Source organism: Phascolarctos cinereus, unplaced genomic scaffold (genome assembly GCF_003287225.1).
Source record: "Phascolarctos cinereus isolate Bilbo 61053 unplaced genomic scaffold, phaCin_HiC Scaffold_3;HRSCAF=262, whole genome shotgun sequence".
Taxonomy (NCBI): Eukaryota; Metazoa; Chordata; class Mammalia; order Diprotodontia; family Phascolarctidae; genus Phascolarctos; species Phascolarctos cinereus.
Window position 1 is genome coordinate 77,053,117 of NW_027555736.1, and position 10,162 is coordinate 77,063,278.

Sequence of the window (10,162 nt, forward strand, 5' to 3'; positions counted from 1 at the left end):
TGGAAGAAAAAGGAACATTCTCTAAAGATACCAATGTGGATAAGGTAGCCAGCTGGTGCAGTAAGGAGACTGCTAGACCTGAAGTAAGGAAAACCTTTATACAAATCCTGATTCACAAATTTATTTGCTGCGTCACCTAGTGAACCAGAGGGTCTCTTTAAGACTTAGTTTCCTCACTTGTAAAATGAGGATAATAATAGCAACTATTCCCAGAGAGTTGTTTTAAAGTAAATAAGCTCATCTATGTAAAGCAAACTTCAAAGTACTTATAAAAAATAGATATTATTATTATAGTAAATTCACCAATAACTTAGATTTTTCAAGGGCAAGGATGAGTAAAAGGAGCATGTCAGAGTTTCATAAAAGTGACAGAAGTGATAAGACCCAAAATGCACAGAGGCTGATGCAGCAAACAGAGCACTAAAAAGAAGAGATTTTTGGGGGGTGGAGCCAAGATGGCAGAGTGAAAGCAGTGACTTGCTTAAGCTCTCCTCCAAATACTCATAAAAAATGGCTCTAAACAAATTCTCAAGCACCAGAACCCGCAAAAAGACAGAATGAAACAAATTTCCAACCCAAGACAACCTGGATGATTGATCAGAAAGGCGTATTGCACCAGGCTGGGAGCACAGTGCAACACAGTGTGGGGCACAGGCCCCAGCAAACCTGGAGCAGGCCTCAGAAGACTGAATTGTGGGCAGCTGTGGCAGTTTCCAGACGGCTCAATCCCCAGTTGCCAAAGACAACTTAGAAGGTCAGTGGGAAAAGTTTGTTTCTGTGGTGCTCAGAGAGGAAGGCAAGGTTTCAGCTCCATTCCCCAAGAGCATGGCCCTGGGGGTGGGGCAGCGGGTTCCCTAGCCTTTGGCCCACAGACTGAGGGGGAATCTAGTGGCTGATCAGAAAGGGACTGCAGGGATATCTTTGCCAGTGCTGGGGCAGGAATCTCTTGCTTTACCCTTGTTTAGATCTGGGTCATAGTTCTAGGGGCATTGCTGGGGTGAAGAGGAGCTATGGCATGGAGGAGCTTGTAGTGGCTGTGGAGAGAAGCCCTCCTCACAGTTATGGGACAGAAAGGAGTACTTGTGGTCACAGGCCAGGAAAGGAGTAAACACCTTGCCCCTTATCATACCACCTTGGAAGAACTGAAAATTTAAAGTCCCTAAAAGTATCTCTGAAAACTCCATACAAACCGCAGAAGCTTGGGACAGTACATTCTCCACATTGGAAGCAGACTCTTACGTTAACAAAGAGTTTAAAACTCAAGTAATTGGCCGGGATCGTGAGGAAGCAGCACAAAAAGAGTCAGAGTATATTACCTTACTTTGGTGAAAAGAAGATCAAAATATACAACCAGAAAAGACAACAAAGTCAAAGCTCCCACATCCAAAGATTCCAAGAAAAATATAAATCAGTCACAGGCCTTGGAAGAGCTCAGAAGAGATTTTGAGAGCAAGTAAGGGAAGTAGAGGAAAAAGTGGGAAGAGAAATGAGAGGCATGCAAGAAAATCATGAAAAACAAGTCAACAGCTTGCTAAAGGAGACCCAAAAAAATACTGAAGAAAATAACACCTTAAAAAATTAGCCTAACCCAAATGGCAAAAGAGGTCCAAAAAGCCAATGAGGAGAAAAACGCCCTAAAAAGAAAATTTGGCCAAATGGAAACGGAAGTCCAACTGCTCAATGAAGAAAATATTTCCTTCCAAATTAGGATAGAGCAATTGGAAGCTAGTGACTTTATAAGAAATGAAGACACTGTAAAACAAATCCAAAAGAATGAAAAATTAGAAAACAATGTGAAATATCTCATTGGAAAAACAACTGACCTGGAAAATAGATCCAGGAAAGAGAATTTAAAAATTATTGGACTATCTGATAGCCATGATCAAAAAAAGAGCCTAACATCATCTTTCAATAAATTATCAAGGAAAACTGCCCTGATATATTGGAACCTAGAGGGCAAAATAAAATTGAAAGAATCCACCAATGTCCTCCTGAAAGAGATCCCCAAAGGAAAACTTCTACGAATATTATAGCCAAATTCCAGAGTTCCCAGGTCAAGGAGAAAATATTACAAGCTGCCAGAAGGAAACAATTTAAGTGTTGTGGAAACACAATCAGGATAACACAAGACTTAGCAGCATCTATCCTAAAGGAACGTAGGGCATGGAATCTAATATTCCAGAGGGCAAAGGAGATAGGATTACAATCAAGAATCACCTACCCAGAAAAACTGACATAATCTTCAGGGAAAAAATGGTCATTCTGTGAAATAGATGACTTTCAAGCATTCCTGATGAAAAGACCAGAGCTGAATAGAAAATTTGACTTTCAAATACGGTACTCAAGTGGAACATGAAGAGGTACACAGGAAAGAGAACTCATAAGATTGACCTGTTTGCATTCCTGCTTGGAAAGATAGTATTTATAACTCATGAGACCTTTATCAGTATTAGGGTAGTTGAAGGGGAAAAAATTATATGGATAGATATAGATAGATAGATAGATAGATAGATAGATAGATAGGCAGACAGAGAGATAGACTGATAAAAGGCACAGGGTGAGTTGAAGATTAAAGGGTCATATCTGGAGAATATAATTAAGGTATGAGGGAGGATTATACTCAGAGAAGAAGAAAGGGTGAGGTAGAACGGGGTAAATTATCTCACAAAAAAAAACACAAAAGAAGAGTCTCTTACAGTGGAGGGAAAATTGGGGAAGATGAGAGGGAATGAGTGAATCTTATTCTCATAGGATTTGGCTTAAGGAGGGAATAACATACACATTCAATTGGGCATGGAAATTTGTCTTACCCAATAAGAAAATAGGGGGAGAATGGGACAAGAGAGTAAGGGGATGATAGAGAGGAGGGCAGATTGGAAAAGGGTGTAATCAGAAGAAAATACTTCTGAGGAGGAACAGGGTGAAAAGAAAGAATAGAATAAATGGGAGGGCAGAATAGGATTAAGGGAAATAGAGTTAGTTTTTCAGAACATGTCTACTATGGAAGTGTTTTGCATAACCGCACATGTACAACCTATATTGAGTTGCTTGCCTTCTCATGAGGGTGTGTGGGGAGGGAGGAAGGAGAAAATTTGAAACCAAAGTTTTAAAAACATATGTTTAAAAAAATTTTCCATGCTACTGGGAAATAAGAAATACAGGAAATGGGGTACAGAAGTCTATCCTGCCCTACAAGAAAATAGAAGGGAAGGGAATAAGAGACGGGGAGAGAAAGAAAAGAGGACAGACTAGGGGAAGGGATATTCAGAATGCATACATCTTGGGTGGGGGGAAGGTTGAGATGGGGTGAAAATTTGGAACTCAAAAACTTGTGGAAATGAATGTTGAAAACTAAAATAAATAAATTAATATAAAAACGAAGAGATTTTTTAAAACTATGTTGTGAAAAAGAGGAGGATTAAAGAAAGGACAACCCACAACCCAGAGGCTTAAAGGACAAGGATGACAAGTGACAAGAAAAGATGAACTTCTCAATTTTTCTTTTGCTTCTGTTTTTTTTTTCTGACCAAGGGATGATCTTTGAACTGAAAAGATGGAATAAATAAATAGATAGAGCTAAAGGATAGAATACCCAGGGAAGTAAGGAGAAAATTAGGGAGCATCTAGACACCTTACCAGAAAATAAAGTGAAAAAAGTACACTTCAATCTGCACTCAGAGTCTAGAACATATTTCTAAAGAGATCATTAATCTAGCAAAGAAAGGAATGAGGCAATGACTCTAGATAAGGAGGTAGTGATCACAAGAATCTGCAGTGGAATCATCATTATTTCATTTTTTGAGGGTGTTAATAAACTGTAGATCAGGAGAATCGTACATAGACTTTTCTTGATTTTAGCAAAGCATTTGATAAAGATTTTCATGCTCTTCCTCTGAAAGTGATGGAAATATACAGGTTAGACTATCACACCATTAGGTGGATTGAAAACTGATGACTGACCTATACTAAGGGCAATTTTTGAAGGTTCAAAGACAGCTTGAAAGTAGTACTGTGGTCTTCTCAGCTCACAAATGAGGACTGTATTCCTTCTGTGAGTCATATCTTAGGAGGACACTGAAGAGCTGGAGGCTACTCAAGGGAGGGCAACCAGGATGGCAAAAATAAAAAGTCCATGCCACGTGAGGATGGGTTGAAGGAAATAGGGATATTTAGACAAGAGAACAGGAGACATAATAGAACAGGAGACCTGATTCCAAGTGTTTCATGGACTTTTACTAGAAAGAGAGAGGAACTTTGTTCTCTTTTGTTCTGGGAGTCAAAACCAAGAGCAATAGATTAAAGTTACAAAATTGCAAACTTAGGCTTAATACAAGATAAAACAAATTCCCTGTCCAAGATTAGAATAGAATTTCACAGCAACAAAGTATTTCCACCTCACTGAAAATCTTTAAGCAAAGATTAGATGACCATGAGGTGAGCATGTAGATGGAATCCTTTTTCACATTGGGAATGGACACTATGACTGAAATACCTTCAATTCTGAAATTCTGCGACCACTTCTCAGGGATGTGGGTTGGCCTGAGGTTCCTTCTAACTCCAAGATTCTAGATTTCAATGAGACAGTATAAAATCTTGTGTTACAGTGAAAACACTTCTGACCTTGGGGATAAGATATTGTCTAAATTGAACATCTTCTGACACCGCATGGGGCAGGCTGGTGGGAATAGGTCAATGTATCGCTGTATCTCATGTATCACAGCATTGTGTAAGGCTTGTTTCTGTCCTCCATGCAGGGACTTCGATTTGGCCAATCACACAATCAATTTCTTCATGAAGTTTTCCTGTCACAATACAAATGAAAATTTATTTAAAAGTAGAGATAAAAAACTGCCTTTGCTCATATTTTCTCTGATTTTTCACTGAGTTGTATTGATAAATAATACACTTGACTCTGATATTTCAATAGATAGAGAGAGAGATGAAATTCCATTTTAGACACTTTTTTAAAAAAATATAATTTATTTATTTTTAGTTTTCAACATTCACTTCACAAGTTTATGAGTTTCAAATTTTTTGCCCATCTCCCCCCACCCATGACAAGAATGTATTCTGAATATCCCTTCCCTAGTCTGTCCTCTCTTCTATCTCTTAACCCCTTCTCTTATCCCTTCCCCTTCATTTTCCTGTAGGGCAGGATAGACTTCTATACCCATCTCCTGTATTTCTTATTTCCCAGTAGCATGTGAAAACATTTTTTAACATATTTTTAAACTTTAGGTTTCAAACTTTCTCTCTTCCTCCCTCCCCACCCACCCTCATTGAAAAGGCAAACAACTCAATATAGGTTATATATGAGCAGTTATGCAAAACACTTCCATAGCAGACATGTTGTGAAAAACTAACTCTATTTCCTTAATCCTATCCTGCCTCCCATTTATTCTATTCTTTCTTTTGACCTGTTCCTCCTCAGAAGTATTTCTTCTGATTACCCCTTTCCCAATCTGCCCTCCTCTCTATCATCCCCCTGCTCTCTTGTCCCCTTCCCCCTTTTTACTGTAGGGTAAGTCAGATTTCCACCCAATTGAATGTGTATGTTATTCCTTAAGCCAAATCCTATGAGAAATGATTCACTCATTCCCTCTCACCTTCCCCTGCTTTCCCTCCACTGTAAGAGACTTTTCTTTTCTGTTTTTTGTGAGATAATTTACCCCATTCTACCTCTCCCTTTCTTCTTCTCTGAGTATCATCCTCTCTCATCCCTTAATTTATTCTCCAGATATGACCCTTTAATCTTCAACTCACCCTGTGCCCTGTATCTATCTATCTATCTATATATACATACATATATTTTTTTCCTTCAACTACCCTAATACTGATAAAGGTCTCATGAGTTATAAATATCATCTTTCCATGCAGGAATGCAAACAGTCAATCTTATGATTTCTCTTTCCTGTTACCTCTTCATGTTCCACTTGAGTCGTATTTGAAAGTCAAATTTTCTATTCAGCTCTGGTCTTTTCATCAGGAATGCTTGAAAGTCCTCTATTTCACTGAATGACCATTTTTCCCTGAAGGATTATACTCAGTTTTTGCTGGGTAGGTGATTCTTGTTGTAATCCTATCACCTTTGCCCTCTGGAATATTATATTCATGCCCTGTGGTCCTTTAATGTAGATGCTGCTAAGTCTTGTGTTATCCTGATTGTGTTTCCACACACTTGAATTGTTTCTTCTGGCAGCTTGTAATATTTTCTCCTTGACCTGGGAACTCTGGAATTTGGCTATAATATTCTAGAGTTTTCCTTTGGGGATCTCTTTCAGGAGGAATGGTGGATTCTTTCAATTTCTATTTTGCCCTCTGGTTCTAATATATCAGGGCAGTTTACCTGATAATTTTTGAAAGATGATGTCTAGGCTCTTTTTTTGATCATGGCTTCAGATAGTCCAATAATTTTTAAATTCTCTCTCCTGATCTATTTTCCAGGTCAGTTGTTTTTCCAATGAGATATTTCACATTGTTTTCTAATTTTTCATTCTTTTGCATTTGTTTTACAGTGTCTTGATTTCTCATAAAGTCACTAGCTTCCAATTGCTCTATCCTAATTTTTAAGGAAGTATTTTCTTCATTGAGCAGTTGGACTTCCTTTTCCATTTGGCCAATTTTCTTTTTAGGGCGTTTTTCTCCTCATTGGCTTTTTGTACCTCTTTTGCCATTTGGTTAGGCTATTTTTTAAGGTGTTATTTTCTTCAGCATTTTTTTGGGTCTCCTTTAGCAAGCTGTTGACTTGTTTTTCATGATTTTCTTGCATCACTCTCATTTCTCTTCCCACTTTTTCCTCTACTTCCCTTACTTGCTTCTCAAAATCCTCTTTGAGCTCTTCCAAGGCCTGAGACTGATTTATATTTTTCTGGAGGCTTTGGATGTGGGAGCTTTGACTTTGTTGTCTTTTCTGGTTGTATATTTTGATCTTCTTTTCACCAAAGTAAGTAATATACTCTGACTCTTTTTGTGCTGCTTCCTCATGATCCCGGCCAATTACTTGAGTTTTAAACTCTTTGTTAACGTAAGAGTCTGCTTCCAATGTGGAGAATGTACTGTCCCAAGCTTCTGCGGTTTGTATGGATGTTTTCAGAGATACTTTTAGGGAACTTTAAATTTTCAGTTCTTCCAAGGTGGTATGATAAGGGGCAAGGTGTTTACTCCTTTCCTGGCCTGTGACCACAAGTACTCCTTTCTGTCCATAACTGTGAGGAGGGGCTTCTCTCCACAGCCACTACAAGCTCCTCCATGCCATAGCTCCTCTTCACCCCAGCAATGCCCCTAGAACTATGACCCAGATCTAAACAAGGTAAAGCAAGAGATTCCTGCCCAGCACTGGCAAAGATATCCCTGCAGTCCCTTTCTGATCAGCCACTAGATTCCCCCTCAGTCTGTGGGCCAAAGGCTAGGGAACCCGCTGCCCCACCCCCAGGGCCATGCTCTTGGGGAATGGAGCTGAAACCTTGCCTTCCTCTCTGAGCACCACAGAAACAAACTTTTCCCACTGACCTTCTAAGTTGTCTTTGGCAACTGGGATTGAGCCGTCTGGAAACTGCCACAGCTGCCCACAATTCAGTCTTCTGAGGCCTGCTCCAGGTTTGCTGGGGCCTGTGCCCCACACTGTGTTGCACTGTGCTCCCAGCCTGGTGCAATACGCCTTTCTGATCAATCATCCAGGTTGTCTTGGGTTGGAAATTTGTTATTCTGTCTTTTTGCGGGTTCTGGTGCTTGAGAATTTGTTTAGAGCCATTTTTTTGAGTATTTGGAGGAGAGCTTAAGCAAGTCACTGCTTTCACTCTGCCATCTTGGCTCCACCCCCAAAAATCTCTTCTTTTTAGTGCTCTGTTTGCTGCATCAGCCTCTGTGCATTTTGGGTCTTATCACTTCTGTCACTTTTATGAACTCTGACATGCTCCTTTTACTCATCCTTGCCTTGAAAAATCTAAGTTCATTGGTGAATTTTATAATAATAATATCTATTTTTTATAAAGTACTTTGAAGTTTGCTTTACATAGATGAGCTTATTTAGCCTTTAAAACAACTCTCTGGGAATAGTTGCTATTATTATCCTCATTTTACAAGTGAGGAAACTAAGTCTTAAAGAGACCTGGTTCACTAGGTGACGCAGCAAATAAATTTGTGAATCAGGATTTGTATAAAGGTTTTCCTGACTTCAGGTCTAGCAGTCTCCTTACTGCACCAGCTGGCTACCTTATCCACATTGGTATCTTTAGAGAATGTTCCTTTTTCTTCCATCACCAGAATTCTTTTTCTTTGTGTATTGAGAAACTTAACTCTTGTCTTTCTTGGTGATAATAATAATAGCTGGCATTAAGGTTTGTCAAACAATTTACACGTTATCACTTTTCATTCTGATAACAATGCTGAAATGTAGGTGTTGTTATCATGCTCATTTTACAAATAAGGAAACTGAGTCTAGGACAGGGTAAGTGATTTGGCCAGGGTTACATAGCTAGTGAGTGTTTGAGGCCTGATCAGTTCCTTCTGACTCCAAGTATTGTACTCTCCCCATTGGGCCACTTAGTTGATCCTGTATAAACTCTAAGATGGACGGTCACTTTCCCAAAAATTCCCCTTATTACATCCATAAATGTGCACTGAAAGTGTGTAAAGTGTGATTGCATATCCTGCAACACAGCATGATCCCTCCAGAGGAAGAATGCTGTGCCACAGGGGATCTGCAGATCTCTATTTACATCTTTGTTATCCAAGTTCCTCTCAGATGGTGAGAACTGGTTCCAGTATAATTGCAGGATGAAATTATCATTAAGAAAAGTCATGGAATTACAAACTGCTCTGTTTTTGACAGAAGTGAAACTTGACGATATGAATGGATATTGAAGTCTTCTGTCGCTGCTATATCATGTCTAACCTCCAGAGCTTATAATTTGTTTTCTGTATTCCTTGTCAAGTTTTTTCCGTCCAAATGGTCTGTAGCATATTGTAATGGCAATGCCAGTTTTGATGTTGCCTCCATTTCTCTTTACCTAGATGCTTCTCATCATTCTTCTTTCCTCTGCTTCCTAAATAATCACATGAGTGTTCTTCTTAATATATACTACCCCACTCTCTTTTTCCTATCTGCTTTCTTTTGAATAAGTTATAGCTTTCCAGGACTTCAGTCTTCAAGCATCTCATCATACCAAGCCCTATTTATGCCTTTGAGGTCTTAAAATCCCCAATCCACCTTTTTTAAATAGTACTTAAGCATTAAAAAAGCCTTTTGACTATATTTGTAATGAATCAAAATAATCATCTTTCCAACCTTTGCTAGATGCATCATTCCACTCCTGTTCAGGAGTTCATCATGTCTGTATTTTTATTAAGATGTGGTCCAGAAATCCAAATCCCATGTTTAAACACCCTCTTACAAGATGTCCACTTCTGAAATCTGCCTTTCCTTTCTGAATCTTTTGTTTCCAATGACAACCATAACGAATACACCACCTGTGCTCCTAAAGTCTTTAGGGTTTTTTCCCTTAATGTCAAAACCTTTGGAAATGCTTCCCAGATTGTTTGGTAGTATCATAATTTTTGCTCATGTGAATCACCAGATGTGTGTAGTAGTTGTCCCCTTTGTTTTGTAAGGTTCTCCACTATCTCTTGGACATATGCTCTTGTAATATGGCAGAACTATCTATTTATTTTGTGTGTGTGTGTGTGTGAAGCGATGAGGTTAAGTGACTTCCCCAGGGTCACACAGCTAGTAAGTGTTATGTGTCTGATGCCGATTTGAACTCAGGTCCTCCTGACTTCAGGTCGGTGCTCTTTCCACTGTGCTACCTCGCTGCCCCAGAACTATCCATTTTAGTTATTGTCAGCAAACAACTGTTTCAGTATCCTTCTACAGGGAGTCACCAACCATTATTCTTTTCTTCTTCCTGGATGCCTTGCCAGATAACACCTGTGAACTTCCTTTACCATTCTTTAGACTACAAACAAGTGCTTCTTCCTCAGAACATCTTGTTTCTTCATCTTCAAGAAGAGCTCCCAACTTGTTTATCAGCTCTTGCCTTATTCTTCTGTGTGACATTATGTTATTCTTCAACATCCTGATACAGGTCACAATTAATTTCTGTCTCTTCAGATCATCTGGAATCTGCTTATCTTATCCATGATGTGTGCTTCTTGTCCACCCAAG

General features: G+C 39.1%; 1 protein-coding gene across 1 annotated transcript in view; it reads right to left on the reverse strand.

The window, feature by feature from the left end:
• The window catches only part of LOC110204168 (cytochrome P450 2C42-like), a 15,809-nt gene extending 6,355 nt beyond the window's left edge, over positions 1-9,454 (reverse strand). The window contains exons 1-2 of the mRNA XM_078151608.1: positions 9,393-9,454; positions 4,621-4,675 (exon numbers count right to left, since the gene is read on the reverse strand). Coding sequence (XP_078007734.1) covers positions 4,621-4,675; positions 9,393-9,454 — 117 coding nt within the window. The remainder of the gene's footprint in view (positions 1-4,620; positions 4,676-9,392) is intronic.
• Positions 9,455-10,162: the final 708 nt, after the last annotated feature.